Below are 26,299 nucleotides of genomic sequence, written 5' to 3' on the forward strand. Positions count from 1 at the left end.
AATTTTTTCTGCTATCAGAAATATCATAGTGAGAAAATTCCTATGCAATCTTTCCTCTCCTATCTTACACTTTGTTTGCAATTTCTTGTGACACTGTTGTCACCCCAGTGAGCATTTTTAAATGAATTCTCTTTTCCTATTTTTGCTTTTTTTGATGAAGAGTTGTACTGCATTTCCATTATCAAAGCTAACTTGGTCTGCTAATGTTGGGGGGGGGGGGTAGTTTTTTATAAGAAAATTTAGATTTCTTGCTACTTTTATTATAGTCTACTGTAAACTTGAGGAATATCTGCACAACATAATTCCAAGCTTGCTTCCATTTTAACGTCATCTTCAAGTCAAGCTGAGTTCATTCTTGGATAGTTTAAATTACTTTTTTCCCCTGAAGCACTGTTTGTTAGTACATGAGTGACCTCCAGTGGTATTCCTGAAAAAAATAAAAAGCCTCCTGCCTGGAATACAATCAAGGAAAGCTGAGAACATCTGGAAATCTCTAATGTGTTACTGGCTCCTCCTGAGAACAGGACTTGCTCCTTTTGGAGACCTCCAGAGCTTTTGTTGGTGCAGTAAAAAAATCCACTCAACTGTTTTATTCCTCACTTGTAATTTAAAATGGTGTAAAGAATAGAAATATCTGCTTTTCTGATTCAGCAGAACTGTGCATATTCCTTGCACATAATGCAGGCACAAGGAAAAAGCTTTGGAAAAATCAGGATCAGAATATTCATGACATGTTTTATTTCACATTTCAGAAGAATTTGTCTCAAGTGTCTTTCCAAGCTCTTCTGTCTGAAAGTAGTCCCAAACAATACAATTTTTGATGTTAATATCCTTTTAAAGGATACAGAAGAAGCATTATTGTTAAAAAAAATTGCTGCTTTTCCTCCTCATCCCTCAATCACACCAGAGCTTATTTAGCCATGTAAATGTGAGGTTGTTTTCCCACAAGGGGTCACTATAGATTAGCTTCACTGCAGGTCTTCATCAAAAGAATTTATGTTCTCACATTTTAAGATACAAAGAAAACATCCAGATTCTCAAGGCAGTACTAAAAGCATCTATTGAAGTACATAACTTTGTAATGAAATGGATCCAGTGAAAGAAAACTGCAGTGGAGTAAAGCAACAACTAATTTTAGCAGTTGCATAAAAAACCCCAAACCAACCAACAAACAAACAAAAACAACAAAAACAAACAAAAAACCAAAACAAGAAACTGGAAAATAGTTTCCTATTCCTTTTGCTTACCACAAAAATATCTTGGAAAATTCCAAGGACATTTTCTTCATTTCACCTGTGTTTAGTGATTAGTCTCATGCTGTGTACATGCCACATGAGGAATTCTCTCTCTCCCCCAAGCACCAGATTGTAGAACCAAGAAACTTTGTATGTTAAAGATATCATTTCAGCTCTGATTTTAAAAAGACTCTGTGCTCATGGGGTCCCATGAGAGCCAAAAGTAGGGTCCTTGTGAATAGAAGAGCTTGTCCTTGCCCTTCCATTATTAAGACTGAGATAGTTTCAATGGGTTCCTGAGTGTGCTGCCTGTTCCTTCTATTCATGTTCTTTCTGTTCAATTGACTCAAACAGCAAACATGAAGAAGTCTTTGTAACTTTAATACAGTATTTTGTGACTGAGCATTTGTCCTCACCTGCTTTGCACTGTGGTGTCTGGATTAGAAACCACCACAGAAGAAAACTTAAGCTCCTAAATCCTCTATTCAACATGCTCTGAAGTTTAATTAATTGCTTTCACTGAAGTGAAATTCATTGTTGTGCATCTGTATTGAAAATAAAAGCACAGTGGGATCTTGGTCTGACTGTTTTAGGAATCTGCCTGTTAAATATATTTAGCTTGCCCCAATAGTGTTGTCCATGCACTGTGGGCCTCTGATTAGATGCTAAGATTGGGTGCAGCAGTAAAATCCATCCTCTGTAAGAGACAGACAGACAGACAGACACTTCCCCAGCCATGTCCTTCTCCTCTCCTGTCACCTGCCTCTAGGGAGCTGCACACAGTTAAGGATGGATTACAGGATTACAGTGCCATTTAGTGGCTTTCATCAACATTGCTTCTGCAGACCAGAATGACTGAAAAGCAAAAAGTATCTCATTGTTATGTTATAAACAATGGCAGCAACATAGCAGCATGTTAAAGAAAGGAAATGATGCTATTCAGGCTAATAGCCTGCTATTCAGGCTATTTTTCACAACAGACCCACCCTGACAATACATCTGATGTCATTGGGTGAAGGTAGAGATCTCACTTGGTATTTTAAAGGAAGACACAGATTCTTAAACCAAACTGGTGTTTGCAGCCCAATCTAGGCATAGTGTATAAGAGCATTATGGAAAAAACCCATGTTATCTCTAGAAATGTAGAAGAAAATTTGTAATTAAATTTAATATCACTAATATTAAGCCTGGGAGTTTTGAACTTTCTGTGCTTTCTGACACTGACCCCCAGGAGAACACTGCTTTTGACTTGAGGCCTTGGAGAAGGCTTCCAAATTTGAGTGATGGAGTTAAAATCATTGGTGCGTAGTTAGAATGGAAGTGTGTGATTTCACATGGTGAAGGGTTTGAAAGTTGGGGTTTTTAGAATATAGTAATAGGTATGGGACAAGATGGATGTTCTTGGGCATTGTCTCTTTCTGTCTTCTTCTTCCTTCTTCATGGTTTCAGGCAGTAGTTTTTGGTTGGACAGTTAGTGCTGCGCTGCGGGTCACAGGAGTTTGGTTATTGGGTCAAAAGTATAAATAATATAGGTGTTAGTTCTTTATTGGAGTGTTTGGCTTTAAAAGACCTTGTAACCAGCTGGATTCACCTCCATTTTGCTCACTTTCAGCTGGTAGCTGGAAGTGTTGCAGAACTCTCTGTACTTTAGATAAGGTTTAATAAACAACCAAGTCCAAATGAGAAATCCATCTCCTTCATGTTTTAATCCTGACTCTGACTGAAGGCAGAAGAAAATGACGACAAGCCACTAATTGGGTGGTGCACTTAACCCATTACACACTAATACAGTAAAGATTACAAGTCTTTTAAGTGGCTTTGCTGATTTTCTTGCATCATACAACCTTTTCTCAGCCAGACCTGTGAGTCACTGCCCTCCCTGATGACCACAGAGCAGCCAGGCCACCACCTTCAGAGCTCAGAGCAAACTCATCCCTCACCACACCTGCCTCTCTTAGCTGACAGCAAGTGTGTGCTGGGCTAAGATGTGGAGAAGTAGCCAAGCCACAGTCCTTTCAGCACTGCAGTGGCATCCTGCTTCCCCTGATTACAAAAAGGTTGTGGTGACATTTGGTGTTTTTATCTTTTTCTGGAACTGCAGTTGTAGCCACCTATCTCCTGACCTCGAGTCCTGTCCCCTTGCTTGTTAAAGAGCTCCTGTCTTGGCCCTGGGACATTTGACTTTCACTGTAAAATTGCAGCACTGTCAGAAAACTGAGAGCTCAAGCAACTCCACCAGAGCTGGAAAGTCAGAATGAATCATTGCAGCTGCAGAGCTGAGATAACAAAATCTCTACACCCGCAGATAAAGGTGCCTGTCAGATACTTCTCAGCCCCAGAGCCAGTGTTGGATGGGCTCCTTTGCATGCCCCGATGGCTAAATGGCATGCAGGGAGGTGTCACACAGGAACAGGTAGTGAGGAGTGAAAATGAAAACACTTTTAGTCATGCTCTGAGAGAAACATTTTCATTTTTTCCTTTCATTGAAAGAAACACTGTACTTTCCTGGAGGCAGTTATCTGATTACCAGAAAGGAAAAGCAGGAGAAAAACAGACAGGGGAAAGGCATGTTCCTGATTGTGCATAAAATTTCAGGGCTACATTCCCTTAATTAAACACATCATCTGGAGAAGAGCTGCAGAAACTTTCCAGGTGACCCAATTGGAAGGAGGGTCACCATTAATAAATTCAACACTAACCAGCACAAAGCAAATCTGTTGTGCTGCAAGTGCCACTTCAGGAAGGGTTCAGAGTTAAGGTTGCTCATGTCACAGTTTTGTCACCAGTACAGTAACACAGGGCATCTTTCTTTGTCCCAGAAACAGTAAAGCAATCGGTTCATTTCCCTTCAAAAATGAATAATTTAGACCCTTTTGCAATATGCATCACTTGAGAATTGCCGGATGAGGAGCTGATGTGATAGAAAATGGACTCCCTCCATAGAAGAGGTAAATAAAGAGTCAGTGTGGTATTTGCTCTCACAGAACTGATGGAGTGAACAGGAAACACAGTGGCTTTAGCTAGAGCTGGTCCCCTCTTTGCCTCTTTGGGTAGGAGCTGACTTTTTTCAGTCCTAGTTTTTCTGTTGTCTGAAAATATCCAAGTGACTGAAGAAGAAAAAAAAAAAGGGAAAATTCTTGCTGGATGTAGTTCGGTCTTAAAAATACAACATTGTTTACTTCAGTGCCTCTTGGAGTGGAATTTATAATCAGATAGTTACATCCATATTTATTAAACGTTTGTATTTTCAGGAAAGGTTAAAAGGTACTTTCCTCACCACCACCAGAAGTGTTATTTCTCACTTGAACGCCACTTCATAAGTTCATTCTTCTCAGTCATCAAAATAAAAACAAAATCCAGACACCAAACTCAGAAGTGTTTTTCTGTGCTTTGACAACTGAGAGAGGGCATTTCCCACCCTCTGTGTGTCTTCTGGATGAGTCACTGTACTGTGATGAGCCATAACTTGCCTTTGGTTCCTTTTTGACAACTGCAAAGGCAGAGATGACCTTCTAATCTTCCATGATAGTATTTCTCCAGTTAAATGCTGCATTTGCTCCGTGAGTTAATGTTTTCACTGGTGGGTTGACCATCTGCCATTTGTTGTCCTCTTTCTGTTCTTCACAGAAACACATGCCCAGGGAAGGGATCTGGGAAGGAAGTTATCAGCAGGGTCATTGCTTTGATAGGAATAGGAGACTTTGTTACAGAAAAGAGCAGCCCCTGATATTCTGTCACTTCCGAGATGAAATAAAACCAGGCTGGAAGCCTGAGGGGTGAAAGCTGAACTGGTGTCACCACTCCACATTCATACCTGGGCAACCCGATCCCATGCCTCACCCTCCCCCACAGTAAATAATTTCTCCCTAGTATCCAATCTAAATCTGCTCTCTGTCAGTTTGAAGCCATTGCTCCTTGTCCAGTAATTCCAGGCTCTTCTTCTCTCCGTCTTTCTTGCAGGCTGCCTTCAGGTACTGGAAGGCTGCAATTAGGTCACCCCAAAGCCTTCTTTTTCCACTTTGCAAGGAAGGAGACTGGCTCCAGCTGGGGAGGTTTCCAAATGTGCCTCTTGTCTGTAGGTGTTATATGGCATTGACTTTCCAGATGACAATCTCCAAAGACTTATCTGCCATTTACACACAAAGCCCCCAGAATAAAATCCTTCTCTTTACCTCCAGTGCTTTGCTAAAACTGTGTGAGATCCCCTTTGGAATGAGAGAGCTGATGCCATTGGTGTTGGCATGCTGTTACACACATCTTGCTGCATAAGCAGTCTCCCTATTAGAAATACAATGAAACCACCCAAAGGCTTCCTGATGAAATAAAATCCTCTCACCTTCTGCACCATCTGGGCAAAGTCTCTGCTGTCTCTGTCGGGGAGCCCTGTGAGTGCTCGGGTGAGAGGTGCCAAGGAGGAGCCGTGGCCCACGATGAGGATGACACCTGACACACCAGGAAAAGCAAAGTGTTGGTAAGGGAGCTGCAGCACTGCCACGTTCCCCAGCAGCAGATGGGGATGAGGTGGCTTCGGGGCTGTTCATCTTTGCAGACCTTTTTGATAATGTGGCAGAGCATGTTGTGATGGGCAGAAAATATCTGGTGTGTTGAGCATGCCAGTTACTGAGAAGAAGGCATTTGTGAGTGTCTTAGGTTGCAAAGCAGGATGTGCCCAAAAGTCTGTATTCTATCAGCATCTGTTGCAACCAGGTGGGGCAGTGATCCCTATCTCTGTGGGAGGTATTCTCTGCTTATGGGCCATCTGTTAAGGACCAGGTGAGGCAGTGTTCTTGGTCTTTTCCACAACCCCTCCTTCCTCCAGGGAACTATCTCCTGTCAGTGGGCCATTGAGTCCCAGTGCATGACTGATAAAATGACATCATCCCATTGGGAGATGCTCCAGCCAGGGGGAGGAGCCAAGCATTTCCTACCTAGATAAAAATGGAGATTTGGAACATCAGAACAGCCTTTGTCCACTGGATCCCACAGGAAAATCGGACCTTTTCACATCATCACTGGACCTTTGGAGGAAATCTGCATCCTTCTGCAGGAGCACTGCTTCAACTGAAGCATCTGTCACTGCAGGAGGACTGCAGCCACCATTGAATGGGAGTGCTACCAACACCCTGACTGACAGGGTGTCAGGTTGTATCCTGACTCTCTCAGTGTTTTGGGTTTGCTCTTTGTAATACTGTATTTCTATTCTAATTTTCCTAGTAAATAACCGTTATTCCTATTCCCATATCTTTGCCTGAGAGCCCCTTAATTCAAAATTATAATAATTTGGAGGGTGGGGGTTTACATTCTCCATTTCAAAAAAAAGAGTCTTCTGCCTTTCTTAGCAGACACCTGTCTTTCAAACCAAGACACTGAGGGAAACAGAAACAAGATTTCCAGGAAAGTGTATTATCTTTTGCTGAGCTACATCCCGATGTAGAAAGACAAAGAAAATCATATACTCTAGCAATTTAGTACTCTACTGGCTTAGTTTTATTTTACTTTTTTCATTTCTATCCCATAAATTGCATGTATGTTATTTCAGTGTAGGACAAGCACTGAGTCTACCTTAAGCTCTGTGCAGTGCCAACAGCTCACATTAAATGTGCGTCTGTTGGTAAATCTCTGCCAGTTCCTGTTACTGCAAGTGTCTGACAGAATATTCAAAGACCTGAAAGCTCTACCTTTGCTGGGGCAGGCACTGATGATCTGTTTTATAACCGCAGAGCTTCTGCTGACATAGTCTTCATAACTTTCTGATGGCACCAGAGAAGAGAGTGGGAAGTTACCCCTGACAATAAAATCACAAATATATGTAAATCTAGATGAATACATTCTTAGAAGCATTGAATGACTACACCAGAGAAAAGGCACTTGGTTAGAAGGTTTATCTGCTGACTTGGCTGACACACTGCTTGTCTGAAGCATTAGCTTCTCTGGGAGTAATTTCCATTAAATCTCATGGCTAAATCTCATAGCTCGTAAAACACCAGATGCAGGGAAAAGCAGGATTCAATAAAACTTATAGTTTACAGTGGAGATTATTTAAAGTAGGATTTATGCCTAAGAAAAGCTTTGAGCAATTCTGCCAGCAAGGACCACAGCCCAGACATGAGCTGCAGAGCTGCCTGGGTCTTCCAATGCTGACTGAGTCCAAACAAAGGAGAGACATTAATGATGCTTGCAAAATTTGCAATGCTTGGGAGATTTGGTACCACAGCATTAATCTCCTCAATAAACCAAGTAAATAAAAATCTACAATCAATGAGGTTTATCTGCATTGCTGGTCAGATGGGTAGTAAAGAGTTTCACTGCTAGAGTTTTAAAAAAAAAGGTGTTTCCAGGGACCATAATTACAAAAGTAACACTCCAAAGTATCTGAACACTTCTGCTGAGACCAGGCATTCTTCTTTGTTTTATATACCAGGGCTTTAAAGGCACACAAAAAACCCTAAGAGCCAGAGCTTCACTCTGCTATGAATCCTCAGAGAACACCTCGGAGGTCTGGTGGGGCTTGGGTGATGGACAACATTTGCAGTGGTTGCATGTGGTAAAAACAGACCCTGCTGTCCAACCAGCTCAGTAATAGAGAGAACCTTGCCAGTGAATTTTGTTGTGCTGATGCTTAATATTATATCTGCTTTTTACTGATACACTTTGCTGGTGATTCTTCAAGTGATCTCAAACACTTACTCATAATACCTGGAACCCAAGGATTTCTTTTAACCCCGCATGTGATGGGAAGAAACTGGCATTCTATGTGCAAATTTATAGTTCATCCAGCCTGTTTTTGCCAGGACCTGAGTGAGCTGTGAGGGGCCTAAACACTGCAGTTAGCATTGCCTTAAAGATTCCTCTCTGAGCTTCCTACTACTGTGCATTTGCACAGTTTCTTTTGAGGCAAATGGTTTTGAACCAAAAAACCCCTAGAGAATACAGTCTGTTAGGGAGAACAGAGAGACCTGTGCTCCCAAAAAAGGAAGGATTTTGGAAACTTTTTGTGGTCTCAAAGAAAGTTACATCATTGCTGTAAGGAACGTATTAAGATATGAGATGTTTCCTTTCCCCCTTTTTTGAATAGGTGGGAAATCCCAGAAACAGCTGAGTAATTTTCTGGATCTGGCTGTGCACTGCAAACACTGAGCAGCCTGGTTTGAGAATTAGATGAGGAGCTAGACTGAATTGGAGGTTTATCATTTCCTGCCAGGCTGTGGTTTGCAAGTGCTCAGAAAAGGCATCAACCCTCACCCCACCAAGTTCTGAGGGCTCCAAAAAGTCCTTGCTGAGCACAGTATTAATTTTTGAGCAACTTAAAATGGTGCCAGAAACATTAATTAAAGTGGAATGCTCTTATCTTGCCTGTCCCCAAAACCTCCTGCTGCTGCCCTGCAGACCCTCAGCCAAGGGCTGACTGACCTTATATAACGTCACATTTCTTTGTCACGGAAAATCAGGTCATTCTTCACATTTCTAAAGTGTTTCCCACATGAACCAAAGGTAAAAGCAAAGCTCCTGGCACCTGACATTAATGCCCCTAATGCCAAGGCAACACCAGAGGAGGGCTGGTCCCATGCACAAGATGTTTGTGCCAATGCACCTATGCTGGTGACAGCATATCTTATTATTATATCCTATTTTGATCTGAATTTGATGAGAACCACCCCACCTTTGCAGTGTTTGTAATGATTCATGGCACATAAAAGGACAGAGAAAAACCCCACAGCTTTATCAGCCAGACACAGACACACCTGTAACTTGTATCTATGTTGTAAGATGCCTCCACCAGTTCTGCCATAGTCATGAAGCTGGGGATTGCTTTGCTTGCTTCCCACTTGGTCCATTCAAACAGTCCTGGTTCCACCCTGATTCTGACTTTTGGATTTAATTTAAGCCCTGCAAAAACAAGAAATAGATCTTAAGAGAAAGGTACACTCAAAATGCTACATTCAGGCTATACATTCTGCCTTGTTTGCTGTTGTACTTTCATTAATGAAAATGAATTACTTATTATCAACCAATTGATTAAAGGAAGCCACCATTATATTCTTGTTAAGCTAACATAAAGGGACTACAAGTTATTATCATCATTATCATAATCATAATATTTGAAGCTCTCTTGTGATGCTCTGCTAGAAGGAAAAAACTCAGTTTTGCAATGTTGGAATCTGAATTAACATCAGACAGGTAATGTTTTCAGCATTTTTATATAGCATTTTGCTCAGTGTTCCTCAGTGGGGCAGTAAGTTGTCGAAATTGTCCAGTATTAGAAATGGAAAATGTCAAAAGAAATATTATTTTTGCATATTCTCAAGAGAGGCTACTGAGTGGCAGTGAATGCATTGTGACGTAAACATGGTACTGAACTGTGAACTTGCTGAAAGGGACAGGAGATGAAAAAAGAAGAGAGGGAGAAGAAAGGAATGGAAAGATGTTCTGCAACATGAAGGATTAAAATAGTTTGGCTTGCAAAAGGAAGCATGGAAGCAGTCTTCCCTGATTCACATTCAGATCCTTCAGAGCTCTGGAAACATCTGATATTTGGGTCAAAATATTTTCTGGTAGAGTTGGCAGTGGTGATTTGATGAAGAGCTACTAATGTTGAATTCAAGCAGATATGAAACACCTCTGTTTCATATAACACTAGGTTCTATTTTAACTATCAAGGGCTAGTGTTTATGTGCTCATATCCCACAGAATGTACACACAACAGCAGGTTTGCTGCTGCCTGCAGTACCAGCAGTCAAAACCACCTTGCCTTCCCTGACTAAAGAAAACCACAAACAACCACAAAGTTGTACATCTTCCTAGTTGCTCATGTCAGAGGTTGGTGAAGCTGTTTCCAGTGTGGCAGAGGCACCTGGCAGGTTTTGCTGCCTTACCCTGCAGTACGTGCTGAGCTGTCTGCACACAGCACAGGGCAGGGGATGAGTACACGTGGCTGACTGTCACCTCCTGGTCCAGCAGAGCTTCCCCTGGATGGCAACAGCAAAGAGAAATTACTACAAAACACTTTCTGCAAAAAAACCAGCTCAGAGCTTAGCAGTTTCATCAACATGGAATACACTGACAGTTTCTTTCTATTCTTTTTTTTTTTGCACTATCTGCTAACTGAGCTCATTAGAAAGCTCATTCTGGTGGAAACATCAATTCTAAAATGAGTGTTGGAAAGATAATTGCAGAAGATTCACCCCAAATCTGCAAACAGCAGTTAGGCATTTGGCTGTTTCCATATATCTGAACTATCAGAGACAAGCATTTGCAGCAGACCAGCCAGTGCTGATCCACAGTCATGGATCTTGCTCAGGGAGCACAAACAACTTCATCTGGTGAGTGAATTGAGTCAGCCTAACCCATACCCATCCTCCAGCAGTGAGGTGATCACACTCTGCTGACCATGGAGCTGCTTTCTCTGGCCAGCCCCTTCACTCCTCACTGTCCACTCAGGGACAACTGCAGAAGACATTTGTCCCTTGCAGACAGGGCACAGGTAGTGTTCTGGCTTCTTCCTTTTGACTTTCTCTGCCAGGAACTGGCAGAGGGGGTGTCAAAGACAAGTAACCAGCTGTGTTCTCTATTTTACTGTTTAAGACGATCTTGCAGTGGTTGCCCACAGAGAATTGTGGCCACAGTGAGTGCTAGTAGGAAATTTTTCTGCTGCAAAGCCAGCATGAGCTTTGGCAGATGATGACAGCCTGCTTCCCAAACCCTTACATTTGCAGGGGGATAATATCCAGCTTACCTATAAGCCTTGACTGGAAAATACCACAGCAAGATAAAGGAGGATCATTTTCAAACTGCTTCATGCTGTCTTTCCGCCTCGGCAGGGAGGAGGGGAAGTTCAGATCTGCTCTGTAGTATTTCCCTGAAACAAGGCAGGACATTTTGCTGTGGCACAAGGGAGGCAGCAGCTGTGTTATGTTTGTTTTACAGACAGAGTCAGTGTCTCTCTGATGAAAAACAGCCAGTACTATTACCTAAAAGGGGTCATGTTTTAAGGTCACAACACTACGTTGGGAAATCATCTGTCCTAACAGAAGAGCCCCTCTTCTTTAAGCTCCTTTAAGAAGGAGCAAATGGGGAGGAGGTAGAACAGGAAATCAGGAGAATTTGGCTTTGTGGGACTCAAAAGAAATAAAAATCAGTGCTCATCTATATTCTTTTATAGTTGCCAAAATGGCCAAAAAACCCATCTCCACTGAATCAAAATGAAACCAATGCATTGATTATGCAGCTACAAGGTACCACCCTCCTTATCTGGTGTGAATTCCATGCACTAAATATGGGGAATCTGCAGCACAGCGAGGCAGACTTTCAGCATAAAGCTCTCACTTGTGAACTCCCACCTTCTTCTTTCCCTCCTTCCTCCTGACACACATTTCCCTGTTTTGGGTCAGTTTTCTTCACTTTAAATTTTTTTTTTTTTTTTTTTTTTTTCTGAGAGAGAGGGGGGAAATTCAGATTTTAATTTAGGTCATTGCTGACATTTCATTTCTACCACAGATTCCCCAGGTCGGACTAGTAACATAGTGTGACTCTGATCAAGATGATCAAGAAACAATGATTCTGACTCAGGCACAGAAAGGTGGAGGGGTCTGACAACCACCACCTTGCATAATGAGTGGTGATGAGTGTGTTCCTGTGATTTGTTCATGTACCAGTGAGAGACATTTCCATCAGCAGCAGCAGAGCTTTGTTTACCTGCAGAATTTATTGAGCATAAACATGAAGAACTTCAGGACATTGTGACCTGGTTATGTGCAGGTTGAAGCAGTGCTGTGCCTGACTTGCACTATTATCACTCCTTTGTGCCAGTGTTGACATTTACACAAAGATTGAATCTCTCCTACCCATTACTGGGGTTAATTGGGTTTAATCCTGCTTTTTTAAGATCCTCCCATTACTCACCATCTGCAGTCAGGCACTGCTGAAGCCAAGATTTGCCAAAGACCTGATCCACTCTTTCCCCGTGGTGCACCACCAGCACCCCTCTCTGCAGGGCAGCGTTCTGGAAAAAGGGAGTTTCAGAAGCATGTTATCTATAACCTGCAGGAAAAGTCTGGATTCCTGGAGAAGAGACAGAATAATAATAATAGATGCCTGTCCTTAGGACAGTGATAAGCCTGACTGGTTCTCCACTAATGGCAAATGAAAGAGAATAATAAAATCATTACGTTTGGAAAAGACCTTTGGGGTTATTGAGTCCAACCTTTGACTGATCAGCAAGTTGTCAACTCAGCCACAGCCCCGAGTGCCACATCCAATTGTTTCTTGTACATTTCCAGGTCTGGTGACTCAACACCTCCCTGGAAAGTCTGTTCAATGCTTGACCATCCTTTCAGTGGAAAAATTCTTCCTGATATCCAGCCTGAATCTCCCCTGGTGTGGCTTAAGAACACTTCCTCTTGTCCTGTCAAAGGTGCATGGGCTGCAGGTTCTAATTCTGTGTTAGCACTAGTGAAAGACAATGCTGGTAAAGAGATCTTTTAATCTCACTGTGGGAAGGAATCATAACTTTAAATATCATATGGTTAATATAAACAAAACCCAGAAAATTAGCTGAATCTGACTGGTAATGCCCTTTTCTACACCAGGACTAACACCAAGCTTCTCCTTCTTTTCCTAGTGAAAATGCCACATCTACGTTTTCATAACTGTGTGACCAAATCAACAGTGAACCCAGATCTCCTACAATGCCACTTTTGTTACTTAGACTGCATGGAATTATAAATAAGTTTGAAGTTGTTTGGGGTTGGTATTCAATGCACATTAAATACAGATGACAAGAAGATCAAGGAGAAACAGGTCAAAGGTTTTAAAACTAAAACAGAATTACTGCTGCAGCACTGAGGTAAGTGCTCTGCATCTTCAGCAACAGAGAACTCTTAAGAAGTGGTTTGAGGTTGATATTCATGCATTCTATCAAATACTTGCACTTCTGCCATGAAATACCCATTAACTGCCACAAGATCAGAGTATAAACCCGAAGTTTTGTGCTCTTCCTCTTCTCCTTGAGAAGAACTCAGAGGCCAGGGAAACTCTAGACTAAGAGATGTGCCCATCTGCAAAACACATTTCTGAGGCCAAGCCTTGGCTCTGGCACAGATCTGACCTGGATAAGAGAGGCCAAGAGCCAGAGGAAGGACGTGTGACTTGTTCAGAAAGTTCTTTCAGGGTATCCTGGAGGCCCCAGGATGGAAGTTCCCTCAAGGTGCCTCAGTTCCTCTGATGTTAGCACAAACCAGCCCACAGTTATTGCCCAGCACAGCAGGAGGAGAGGCTGTGGGGCCAGCAAGCTAAAGGGGTTTCTGAGACATGTCTGTGCTGAAAATGCATTTTGACATCTTTGACAGAGCCAAAAAAGCAATGCAGGTGCAAATGTGCTGTAGGAAAAAAAATCAGAGTCCTCATTTGTTTTGCTCTTCCTACCAAAAGACTAGTGGACATGGGAAAAATTGATACCTGTTGATTTTGAACCTGGGTGACAAATGTGATCCTACCAGTGCTGTTAACCACTCCAGCTAGCTGTTCTGTTCAGCTACCTGAACTAGCTACATATCTAAAAATAAAGAAGAAAATGGAACATTTAAAAGTGATCTGGGGCTATGATGGAAGCCTCCAAGGCAACATCCATGGAATCTGGAAATAAGAGCAGTCATGAAAAGTGACCCTAATTCAGATTTAGTTACTCTGCCTCAAGCCACGTGGAAGTCAGGGGAGGTTATGCCTTTGTTTTACCTGCCTCCATACCCACTGAAGCTGTGCTCAGAGAAACCTGAGCAAAGAACTCATGTGTTGTGCTATTATGACAGGAACAGGGAAATATTTAAAGACAAGTGTGATATACATCATATACATTACAAAAAAACCTATGAGATATTATAAAATACACAGTTTGAGTGTTGTATTTATATATAAATGTACAATATAATAAATAAAACAGTGTGTACACATACAACAAGGTATGAGGGAGGAAAAGGAAGATACTACTAAATTTACTAAATGCCATTAATTAATAGCATAGCTGCCAAAGCACGTGGCAAAGATAAGAAATGGAAAAACCAATTACCTGAAGAGAAACAACATTGGTTACACTCCTTGATCCACTGAGATTATGGGCTTCCCCATTTAGCTTTATATTGGGATCTTTTTCAGTCTTGTTAAAGGATCTTGAAGCTGTGTCAAAGACATATTCCCTGTAGAAAAAGCAAAGACATATTCCTTGTAGAAAAAACAGAAGCAACACACACACACAACATACAGGTACTGAACTAGAAGAGACTTTTGAGTCATGATGTTGTTTGCAGGAACAGAAAGTCAGGATTCATGTTCCATTCAATACTTTTTGCACACTTGCAATCTACCTCATCACTTTGCTGTTCATTTAGAATACGGCCCATAAAAATGAGGTTAAAACATTAGGAACTGATGGTGTATGTTGGGTGTAGCCCTGCTAAAGTGGAAGCTTCCAGCAGGAAATACTACCTGGTGGCCTCCTCCCTCTCTCTGAGACATCAAGAAGGACACCAAAATTTCCCATCTTAGAAAAGTCAGCTCTAATCTACAAGTAGCATCAGCTGTGCTGCAGGATGTCTGCTGCAGAGTGAAGTGCAGGAAGCCAGACAGGTGCCTTCTGATGCAGGGCACATCAACAAGATAAGGGTGGTGCCAAGGTGGTGGAGGTTTCTGTGTGGTTTCATTTCAAGCTAACTCTAAAAGCCTTTGAAATGAGCAAAATAAGAAGAGAGCAGAGAGCCAGTCTGAAGGCTGAGCCTGCCCTGACAGAATGTGCTCTTTCAAAATTCATTAGGGCGTTCAGGTTCTTAAAGAGTGAACAGGGGTCATCCCTCGAGCAGCTGAACTTATGAACTCTGGCTGTCTGCAGGTGTGTGTCCTGTCTCTTTTCTTTCAGGAGACGCCCCAGCATCCCACCCAGACCCTCGGGATTCCCCCTCTGCCCAGGGAGGATCTGCCACGGCTCCTGGGCAGGAAGGAGATTTCACAGGCATGGAATCCCAGGTTACCTGTGCCTGACCCAGGTGTCTGCCTCGTGGGCTCTCTCGGTGTAGTTTTCGGGGAGGAAGCCCCTGCAGCCGGTGCGGTGCGAGGTGCCGACCACCCAGCCCTCGCTCACATCACTCTGCTGCCTCGGGTCCACGTAGATCAGGTCCCCAGCGTTGATCATGAGCTCGTCAATGTTCTGGGGCTTGTACTGGAACAGAGCCCTGAGCCTCTGCAGGGACACACAGCGGGGTCAGGATGCTCCCCGTGCTGCAGCTGCTCAGGGGATGGCTGCTCACCTACCCGGACACAGAACCAGCTCTGCTTTCCACTCTGCAGCCTCCTCTTCAGTGGCACTTGGGCAGAGGAAAAGGAAGACACTACCACACTTAGAGTATGTGTAAAAAGAGCTATAGTAGGACCCACAGCTGGTCTGTGGGTTAGAGAGGGTTAATGAAGGAGGTTTGTTTTGAAAAGTATTCTCTGACCAAAGTTGTTTGCATAGAGACCAAGAAGAGAAGAGGAGAGAAGATAACCAGGAAAAAAATCCCTGCAGCTCTGGAAAGTATTTTTAGAAAGGTCCTGAGAAGAATAGAGGTGGAGAACTTTCCACCAATGACCTTTATGTTGACTAATTGTAACCAATGAGGAAAGTGTAATCTGTGTAAAGGGTATAAAAGACAGTGCACTGTTGTAATAAACGGGTATTAGCCTTCTGAAATGTAGTGTGCCTTTTGTACGTTGTGCCTGCCTCTACAGTGACAAACAGGCACTTGGTTTTCACAAAAATACTCTTTTCTCCCTATAACTGGTACTGACTTACTTGAAAGCAAACATAGACCTGACCTATTTTTGTGATTGCTTGCAGCTCTCCTGAGCGTGACCAAAATCCAGTACGAGACTTATGACAAAGGGATTTACTGATCTGACAAAAAGCTGTTGAACATTCCATAATTTAAATTTGGAAATGAGAACTGAAATAATGTCAACTGGTTTCAACTAAGAGTCTGCTAAGCAGAAAATCATCAGTGAGAACTGACCCCTGCTCACTGCTGCAGTTTTCATCATGGCTGGAACAATCAAGAAAACTAATTTTGCTGAAGGAAATTTTGCTGCAAAACTGGAAACTGACAAATCCTAGAAAATATTAAAGGATCATGATTTCCTGTATCTTATTTTCTCATGTCATGGTGAGATTGAGTTTTTTTCTGCTGGGGTTTGGAATAGATTTTGAGACACGCAGGTCAAGCAACCTACCAAAATAAAGGTGTTATCCTACTGATTCAGGAATGCAGTTTTTCAGCCCAAAATGGCACTGGAAACAACCATGCTCTTTGAAGTCCTGTGCTGAGCTGGCAGAGATTTTCTTAAGGATGGAAGAGGCAAGATGACTGTAGCAAAGAAAATTAAAGGCTCAGGAAAAGAAAGAGATCTGGTTCCAGTACCTGGTAATGCACAAAACGCATGTCCCGTGAATAGAGAGCAGCCACCCACTGGCAGGGCTCCTTTGGGTTAATGCACTTGGCCAGTTGTTCCAAAGTCTTCTGATGGTGAGGATAAAACCTGTGAGCCAAGGTAAGGTGGAACTGCTTCAAGGAGGGCTTCACGTGGCAGTCTAGGGATGAAACAATCACATCACAACGTAGAAACAAAGGTTGTTTAAAGCTCCTCTTGTTTTATCCTGCACAATCTGTGTGATGCAGGAAATATAGTAACTAGTGGTAGAGTAGATCTACTGAGTAATGGTTTTGAAGGGTGTCATGGTTTTAACCAGACCAAAATCATTCACAAATGTGGACTGGATTTGCTTCCTGGCTTCATCTGTGAGGAAAAGAAATGATCATGGTTTGATTTCTTCTCCCAACCTGAGATGTACTGAATTCATTTCTCCCAGACAAAGCTGTGGTGATGCTGTGCTCCTCCAGTCTCCACTGGTGATGCAGTTTCCCCTGGAAAAGGTATTAGCCCCTATTCCTGGGGATGCTGCCAGGCCATCAAGCTGGGCCACAGCACCATGAGGGTGGAGATCTGGGGAGTGTCATGTCTCTGCCCATCTTGGATATCCCGAGCAATCACCTGCCAAGTTGCACACAGCATCATTTCAGCTTCTAGGCAAAAGTGCAGTGTCTTCAAAGACTAAAACATACTCCTCTGGCTACTCTGCTTGCAAATTTGTAGGAGAAAACGCTGTTTTCTGGCAGGAAAACATCATCTAAGCTCCCCTGGAGATACAGGGAATGTTTGTGGCTATGCATTTGTGCTACAACCCACCCGTTTTCCCTCTGGTCCTACCTGCCAGGGCTGAAGCCTCTGATGAGAATGCCACAGCAAACTCTTTGAGGATGTTTGCCTGGCTGTCATCAATGAAGAAGCCAAGGTAGCTGGGGGATGCATGTAGTGTTAGGGAAATGGATGCTGGAAAGCTCTGGGAAAATCTGTCACCAATTCGCTTTAGGACGTCATACAACAATTCCACTTTCTGGTCTTCACACTGAAAGGAAACAGAAGAGGAGCAGGCTTTATCCATCAGCTCACAGCCAGTGCTGTAACCTCTGTCATATAACACTGCCAGAAAACTGTGGGGCTATAAACTTCCTGAGAAACACAAAATACCTAGGAATCTGCCTAAAATACCTAGGAATTTGCCTGAAATTCCTGGCATTAAACCCAGCAGTATTTGGCAGTTGGATCAGCACAATGTCCTGGTTCTCTAACAGGAGATGGAGCCTTCAACCCAAGTTTGTCTAGCCTGGATAGGAAAAAGCCAAAATATTTTACCATCTGTCAGGTGTGCAGTAATCAGTCTGAAATGAGACAAGGATCATGATTTCCCTCTTCAATTCTAAGTAGTAATTTGTGTTATTGTTATCCCACATCCTTTACTGAGATGTGCAAGGTGAGGGTTGCAATGCCTCTTCCACACAGGCTTTTAAACTTGATGCTTCCCAAGAGCATGGCATTCATTATTAATTAAAGATTTTTTTGTTCTGTATAATGTGTTTAATGGTCACAGAGCACCACTCAGTATTTTGCAACAAAATAATCTTATTTTCACTGTCTCTACTTTTTGGCATGGTTGCAATGACCCACCCTTATGGGGAAGCAAGCACTTAATGGTTTAACATAGCAGTATGATGAACAAAATAATTTTTATCCAGCTGCTCTAGCCAAAGCCTGTTTTAACACATCCCAGATGCAGCTGATGTTCATGTGTTGCACCATCAACATGCTAAAACTAGATTCCAGGAGGCTCCAGAGTTTTTTCAGACCAGTCCAGTGCTGGACTTCACAAAAGATTTCACAAAATCTTCAGCTTCAATAAAAAGAATAAAATCTGGGACATGCCACCATAGCAGTGACCTGCTGATGGGGCTCTCTAGGGAAGGCAGAGCTTTTCCTGAGATTTCCCCAGGTTTGTGCCAAAGCTGTCTGCATCCTGTGATAACACTGTCCCTGCTCCACTGCTGCCCTGCCTGGGAAGGTTTGCCATCATAAATGCAGGTAGCAATGGACACCTGACAGCAGCTGCACTGCACAGGGCTGCTCCAGATGGATCAGCAACCCCAAAACGTCCCACTCAGACATTAACTGACACTCAAACACTAAGCATCATTCAGACATTAATCATCACTTAGGCTCACAATCTGAAGTTCTTGAGTTTGATCCTCACACAGGGAACCACTGCATCTTCTTTTATCTTTTTTTTTTTTCTCTGCCAGAGTCGGGATTAAAAGCTCGAGATGGAATTTTGTGTTTGGAATCAGATGTTTATTAAGTCTTATCTATGTTACAGTGAGTGCCACAGCACTTCTAGATAACAAGCTAAAAATGGTGAAATGGTGATGTATCTCTCTTTTAAACATAAACTAACTAAAATTAAGAGCTAACACCTAAATTATTTTTATTTTTGACTCAATAACCAACTAACTGTGACCTGCAGTGAGGCATTTTCCATCCAATTAAACAAGATCCCACCTAGACCTGTGAAGAAGAGGGTGAAGAAGAAAGAAACCTCCATCCTAAAAACCTCCATCTTGCTTTCCACATATTACTATATTCTAAAACATCAAATTCCAAATTTTCCACTGTGTGATATTACACACTTTTATTCAAACTACACAACACTGGCTCTAGTTCTGTCACTCAATTTTGGAAGCCTTCTCCAAGGCCTCAGGTCAAAAGCAGTGTTTTCCTGGGGGTCAGTGCCTGACAGCACAGAATGTTCAGAACTCTCAGTTTCCAGGGTTCCAACAATCACTCAGACATGGAGCATCACTCAGACATTAATCATTACTCAGACATTAAGCATCACTCAAACATTGAGCATCACTCAAACATTAATCATCACTCAGATATTGAGCATCACTCAAGATTAAACATCACTCAGACATTAAGCATCACTCAGACATTGAGCAATGTGCCTGGACCTGGGTCATGCCATTTGATCACCAACAAGTTCAGGTGTCAGACAACAGCAGGTGGCCCAGTTTCCCCAAATATCACCCAGCTGAAACCCAAGCCTTGCACTCTCCTTGCCTCACCGGGAAGAAGTCGCAGAGGGTGATGTGTGGGAAAACCTCGTGGGCTCTGTTCTTGCCACACTGGCGCTTGCTCTCCTTCCAGAAGTCCTGCAGGCGGCTGTGCAGGCGGCCCGTGGGGCACAAATAAAGGGCATATTCCTGGGGGATTGGGTCATCCAGGGAGGGGTCATTGCAGTGGGAATGCAGCCTGAAATCAAGAGCATAACACCAAGAGTGAGTGTGTGCACCTCTTGTTTCCTGTGGTCCTGTGGCTGAAAGCCTCTACAGCAGAAATCAGAAAAAAGGCAATGCAATGTTATTGTTTTCTTTCAAATGAAAAGCTGAAGTAAAAGCTCATTTTACTCTCTGCAGCACTCTTTTTCTGCTCTTTTTTTTTCTTTTTTAGTACTTTGCATTTTATCATATGCCTTACTTCTATCAGAATCTGAAAATGTGAGAAAAAAAATATCTTTTTAGGTATTTTTAGGGTTTGGGTTTTTTTTTTCCCATTTTTCATGACTGGAAATAAAGGACTGGAAGAGGAAAAAGGCAATGGATGGAACATGTTGAAGAATGACAAAATTAAATCTAGCCGAAGATTAAAAAAACACGCAGAAAGAGCCTTTTTATTCAGCCCAAAGAAAAGCAAGCAAGACAAATGAGAAATGCACAAGGAAAGATCAGAAACTCATATGCCATGTGATGATATCATTCACCGTGTCTTTCACATGCTGTATGTTGCATTGGGAATGGTTGTTGGAAAGTATGGCAGCATCCCTGAAAAAAGTTATTTGGAAAGAACATGCCATGCTCAAATGCCTACTCTGGCTTCTCACAAAAGAAAAGAAAATAGAAGAAAATAGAAAAAAGCTACTGAACCAAGGGGAAAAAAAAGAATGAAAAAGCAAAACAAAACCCAAAAGAAAGTGCAAGGAAAGACTGTATTTAATGTGAAGGTGAATTAAAGCAACAACAACAAAAAAGTCAGTTATCAGCACATGAATGACATATAAATACTCTGTAGTCTTGATAGAGAGGACAAAACTTTGTGGCGTTCAAAACTGAGAAATTACTGTAATTGTAAAAATATCTCTCTCTGACCATCAGCCTTTCACCTTACTCTGTGCTAAGCCTTTCTATTCCCCTTCAGCTGTTGTTTCTGCACGTGTTTGTAAGTGCAGTCATGGGTTTACAAAAATTTTCCCTATTTCCTTGTTCCTTTCTCTCAGAAGGCTTAAAGCTGAGGAGGATTTTCTGACCAGACCAGCTGGTTCTGTGAACTGACTCATTGGTAAAAGTAGCTGCTTGTTTTTAATTTACCTGGACCTTCTACAAGTCACCTTGTGTACCAGAATAAGTGCAAATACAAATATTTCTCTCTCTGAGTGAAAAAAATGGAAAAAAAAATCTCAAATTCAGGTGGTTTTGTTTGTTTGTTTGTTTGTTTTTTAATGGCAGCTAACTTCAAATTCAGTGACAGGCTGAGCACATAAAGAAAGATTTTTAGGCAGGTTTAATGTGAAGGCACATCTTAGAAATTACAGGTACTTACCATTTTGCTGCATCTTCTGTTGTCTTTTGTCCAGTAGCAACTAAGGCTTTTTGCCTAGAAAAAGCACAAAATTGGTTCCTCAGAATACCAAAAAGAAAACTTTTATCAAGTAAAGGCATTTAGTGACTATGGTTGTCACGTCTATTTTCCAGCACAGGCAGGACCTTTAGCAAGAAGGTTTTTCCTAGCAAATGTTATTGTTCTTGAAGCCTTCCAGATAGCTTTTTTCTCACTGCAAGTCTTTAATTCCTTGAAGATTGGTAACCTGTCCTCCCCATAGGACGGGGATGCCTTCCTTTCTGTTCTGGAGGTGTTTCCTTGGCAGCCTTACTGACTATATGAATTTCCTTGGGGTTAGATAATCCATCCAAGCACTGTAAGAACTGGGTTTTCTTGGTTCATTAAAAAAGGTTCTGATTCAAGATGACAGGGCCACGCCCATACATTAAAACTAAGCAAAACATGCTTATATTGGGGTTTGAAATCTGGATTGAGGATCCCCCACAGCCAGCAGAGAGCAGATCTAAGCCAGCAGCTCAGTCCAAGATGAAGGACAAATCCTCTCATTTATCTCTGTTAATGCAACTTCCATTCTCTGAAGTAGGATTTGATTCACATTTCCTTTTCCCACTAGAGCTTTCCAAAAGCCAGCTATGTGTGTCACATGAGCAAATCTTTGTGCCTAAATACTGGGTGATGGCTGAAGGATTCCAGTGTTCAAGCAGCAGCTGCACTCATGAGCCCCATTTCCACCCCTGAAATGCACCTACAAACTTCTCAGAAGAAACATGAAGGGGAAGTAGAGACAGAGGGCACTGGAAAAAAAACCAAAACTACTGAATTTCTTGGCATCTGCTGATGTCTTTCCTTCTCTTTTGAGGCCACCATTTCTGGCCACTGGCTCCCGAGGGCATTGAGTTGTGTTGCCTCTTCTCATTTTTGTTCTTCATCCATCCCTGTGACACCTGAACACACATCAGCACTGAGCTGCAGGACTCAGGCTCATCCTTATGTTCCCTCCCAGTCCTCTCTCTTCTCTTCAGTGTAAAAACTACACTGGGGCTTGTTAATAACATTTATATGCAAACATTGCTGGCTCTTTAGTAGGGGTCAGCAGGGATGAGGACAGACACGAGCCTTTCTGTTAGGTTGTGGTTGTTTCCTTTAAAAGAGCCAAGCAGCTGTTAGTTGCTATAAAGTTGTTTATTGTAAAGGCACATCAGTCTGGAAAGGTAAAGAGTCACAAACGTTCAATCCATGCTAAAAGTTTTCAGCATAGAGTCCCAAATTGAAGTAAAGTCACAATCAGTAGAAGCTGCTCCTGTTGAAGCCCCGGGAGGGTTGATGTTGCTGCTGCAGCTCCTCTCTTCTTCAGGTGATGATGGTGGGGGTGAGGAGAGGAGAAAAGTGAGAGACAAGAGCTCTCTCCCCAATGCAGATTCTTATACACAAATTACCCAATAATCTAAAAACACAAACTTGAACCATTTCTTCTGAACCCATCAGAATTCTGATTTCTTAGCACGCCAGGTTACGTATAAACTACGCATATGGTCTGCCTTGTCCTGTATAAAAAATGTAAGCAATATTCTTACCACAGTTCTATTATGTCTAAAACTACGTTCTCGGAGCCTACACAGAAACTTGTTTTCAACACCAGTATCTCGGACTACGTTTTTCAACTTTCACTAGAACTTGAACTTTTACACTGGTATCTGAGACCTTTATTCTTTAAAGCACTTAAAACATATTCTTACTTACTTATTTGCTTTCTTATTCTAAAATTTCAACTTACACCTCTACTTTATGTATGAGTAACTTAATATACATCAATCCATTCAAAGGTTTTAATTCAATCCCTGCACTCTAATTTCTCTCTGAATTCTTCAGAGAGATCTCTGATTTGCAGACTTAACATCTTTCCACTCAAACTTTACCTTCTATGTCTCTTCTCCATAAAGTAAATCAACTCCTGTGGGCAGATCAATGGACAACCACAAGGTCTAAAGCCAGCCCATGTCCTCTGTGACTGAATACTGCACATTTCCTTTCTGTGCCTCTGCTGAGCCCTCCTTCTCCATCACACCAAACACAAATAACCGTATTTCTGTCCCTCTCCTCACAGCTTTTTCTGCTGTGCCCTGTGGAGGTGGCAGTGATGCCAGGGTTCATCACCATCATTGCACCTCCAAGGGAGTGTTTTACCACTCCTTGCCACTCTGCTCCTCCCTCCTGGGGACAAGCTCTGTGCAAACAGCTCTGAAGCTAAAACAGAGCCTGGCTTCAGCTTTTCTCTACCATGGGGCCTTCAAAATTAAATGTAAGAAGACAAGTGAAAGCTGAGGCCATGAGCTGCCATCCTGCTCAGTCCCATCTCCTTCATGTCTTGTGCTTCTCTCCACACCTGTCCCCACCTTTTGTCTCATCATGTGTTGGCTGTAGGATGATTTCCAGCAAGGTTTATGGAGCCCTTAGCACTAGGGGTGCATTAGGCTGTGACTAATCCTACACTTCCAAGATGAGAAGTGAAAATTGAAAAATAATGCAAAGAGCAAGTTCTGCATGTACCAATTTCTCTCAGATAGAAGAATAAACCACTGAGAGTCTGTAATGAAAGTAGATTAAAAATAAATCTACATTGAGAATAAGCAAGCTCTTCCCTAAAACAGAAACTGCTGGCACAGTTTCTTGTGGAAACTTTTTGATCTTAGGCTAGAATTGACCCTCACATATTTGAGTTTCATTCATTGGGGAAATGCTGCTTTTGGCCTGTTGGTTCTGCATGATGAAAAATTTTGTAATACTTCCACCCCACCTCATATTTCTCAGACCAGGACATCTGAAAAGAAACTTTTCACTACTTTCATTCATGGTTTAATTGAGGGACAACAGAGACAGCTAAAAGGCTTTTTAGAAACACAATTAAAATTTTGGTCTTAAGGTCAATAATAGGAAATATTTTTTTAAATTGCTTTTTGATATTTTGTTATCTTGCATCAATTTGTGCAGTATTTCTGCTGCTGCTTCTTGATTTTGAACTGGAAACACAAAGTCATCTTAGCAACAGCAGAAACTATTTTGAAGGGGATTTGAAAAGCATCACATAAAGCAGAAAAAAAATTCAGAAAGTAGCCATTACTTTGGGCTGACCAAAGGTAGAGTATTAATACAGAAATGATGAGCCATGTTTTCAGCACACTGCTAAAATCTCACTGTAAATCACTGAGAAAAAAAGACTCAGTGTCTTTGTGAGCTGTGCCCATCGTGTCTGATTGCTACCACAGCTGTTCCCAAAAAACAATACAGCACCTAAAAATGGAACCTCTTCCACTCACTTAATTTTCAATCAAAAGGTGGAGAGATGTTGCTCTTCTTTCTAAAATATTTTTGTGAGGGGTTATTTGATATTTAAATAATAAAAATTTTTTTAACAGTTTGAACCAAAATGTCCCTACTTGCCATCCAGAAATTGGAAAATCCTCCCCAAAACTTGCCTGTCCAACAGGAGAGATGTTTGGAGGAGGAGTGACTGGCACTTTTCTTTTGCATTAACTTGTTTACCTGCCATCAGTTACTTTCTCATCCATTGGAGTTGCCAAGAATAGTGCCTCATTCTTTCCTATGATGTTTTCTAGGCAGGACATGATTTTTGGAACAAAACCCTGATTCAAGACAGGAAGAAAAATTGACAGACTTAAGTGGCATCTTAAGGAAAAAAAAAACAGTTTCCAGTGACACTATCCAGCAGGAGATTTTTGCCAGGCCTGAAAAAACTTTGGTTAGAAATTACATCCATGTTTAATTCCCTTATAATTAGAGTAATAAGCAGAAAAAATTGAAAGAGGTTGTATCCCAAGAGCAAACTATGGTCAACTTCTCAACTCATTGAGAGCCTCTCAAAACTCAGGATGTGGAAGGGTGTGCATCTTTAGATTTACACAGTATTTTAAAATCCTGGATATTGAGCAGGTTGCTTTTGCTATGTGGCAATACACACTGCTCTGTATGAAATTCAGTGCAAGACAGGTCTGCTCCCTGCATGGGGACATCACCCCCGGGAGCAGCACAATCTCCTGACCAAGAGAACCTGCCTGTACGGGGATTTTATGGCAGACACCCGATATCCTAAATAAAATCTCCTAAATAAAATCTCCCAGTGCAAAGGCGGCTGAGCACGCTACTCACGCGATATGAGCCGGGAATCCTTTGGCCAGGAGAGGCTCGAGGAGGCCAGAGGTGCTCCTGCCCCGCTGCTTGTTGGACACCTTTGCATACAGCTGTGCCTCTGCCACTGCCATCCCTGCGTGTGCCCCCTCTCTGTGCTGGCACAAACCAGCAGGAGCCTGTGAAGGAGGGAGGGAGCCAGAAAATGAAACAGAGAGAGAGAAAGAGGTGGATAAAATAAAATAAAATAAAAAAAAAAAAAACAAAAAACAAACCAAAACCTCACACCCCTTGTGATCTTTTCTGACAAAAGCTGACATCCTGTTTTCACAGAATCTGCGCCTCTGAATTTTTGTCGTAGGGTGGCTGAAAAAGCAAAACTTTTCCTCTCAGCCCTGGCAGAACAAGATGAGGAGCCCAAAGGTTTCCACCACAGTCAGAGTGGGCTTGCTGAAGGGGCTCAGGTGGAATCTTTTAGCTTTTCACTTTAAATTGTCTCCTGAAAGCCAGGAAATCCACCTGAGCTGTGTTAGATCCCAGAAGCCTGGGGTTTTTGAGCTTTCTGTGCTTTCTGGTACTGCCCCCCTGGAGAACAATGCTTTTGACTTGAGGCCTTGGAGAAGGCTTCCAAATTTGAGTGATGGAGTTAAAATCACTGGTGTGTAGTTAAATAGAAGTGTGTGATTTCACATGATGATGGGTTTTGAATTTGAGGTTTTTATAATATAGTAATAGGTATAGGACAAGATGGAGGATTTGGGGTGTTGTTTCCTTTTCGGTGTTCTTCTTTTTCTTCGTGATTTCAGGTAGTAGTTTTTGGTTGGACAGTCGGTGCT

At 42.1% G+C, this 26,299-nt stretch overlaps 1 protein-coding gene across 1 annotated transcript; it reads right to left on the reverse strand.

Annotated features, from left to right (window-relative positions):
* Positions 1-25,637, reverse strand: UBASH3A (ubiquitin associated and SH3 domain containing A). Its single transcript, XM_014880670.2, has 14 exons — positions 25,485-25,637; positions 21,300-21,353; positions 19,769-19,955; positions 17,520-17,718; positions 16,673-16,842; positions 15,251-15,459; positions 14,296-14,422; positions 12,135-12,234; positions 10,969-11,091; positions 10,109-10,201; positions 8,978-9,122; positions 6,914-7,020; positions 5,572-5,678; positions 1-4,885 (listed from the first exon to the last, which is right to left on the reverse strand). Exons 1-14 carry the CDS (start codon positions 25,595-25,597, stop codon positions 4,748-4,750), a joined length of 1,872 nt encoding a protein of 623 aa, XP_014736156.2. The 5' UTR covers positions 25,598-25,637; the 3' UTR covers positions 1-4,747.
* Between the last annotated feature and the right edge of the window lie 662 nt (positions 25,638-26,299).

The sequence above is a fragment of the Sturnus vulgaris genome, chromosome 2 (genome assembly GCF_052056855.1).
Source record: "Sturnus vulgaris isolate bStuVul1 chromosome 2, bStuVul1.hap1, whole genome shotgun sequence".
Lineage (NCBI taxonomy): Eukaryota > Metazoa > Chordata > Aves > Passeriformes > Sturnidae > Sturnus > Sturnus vulgaris.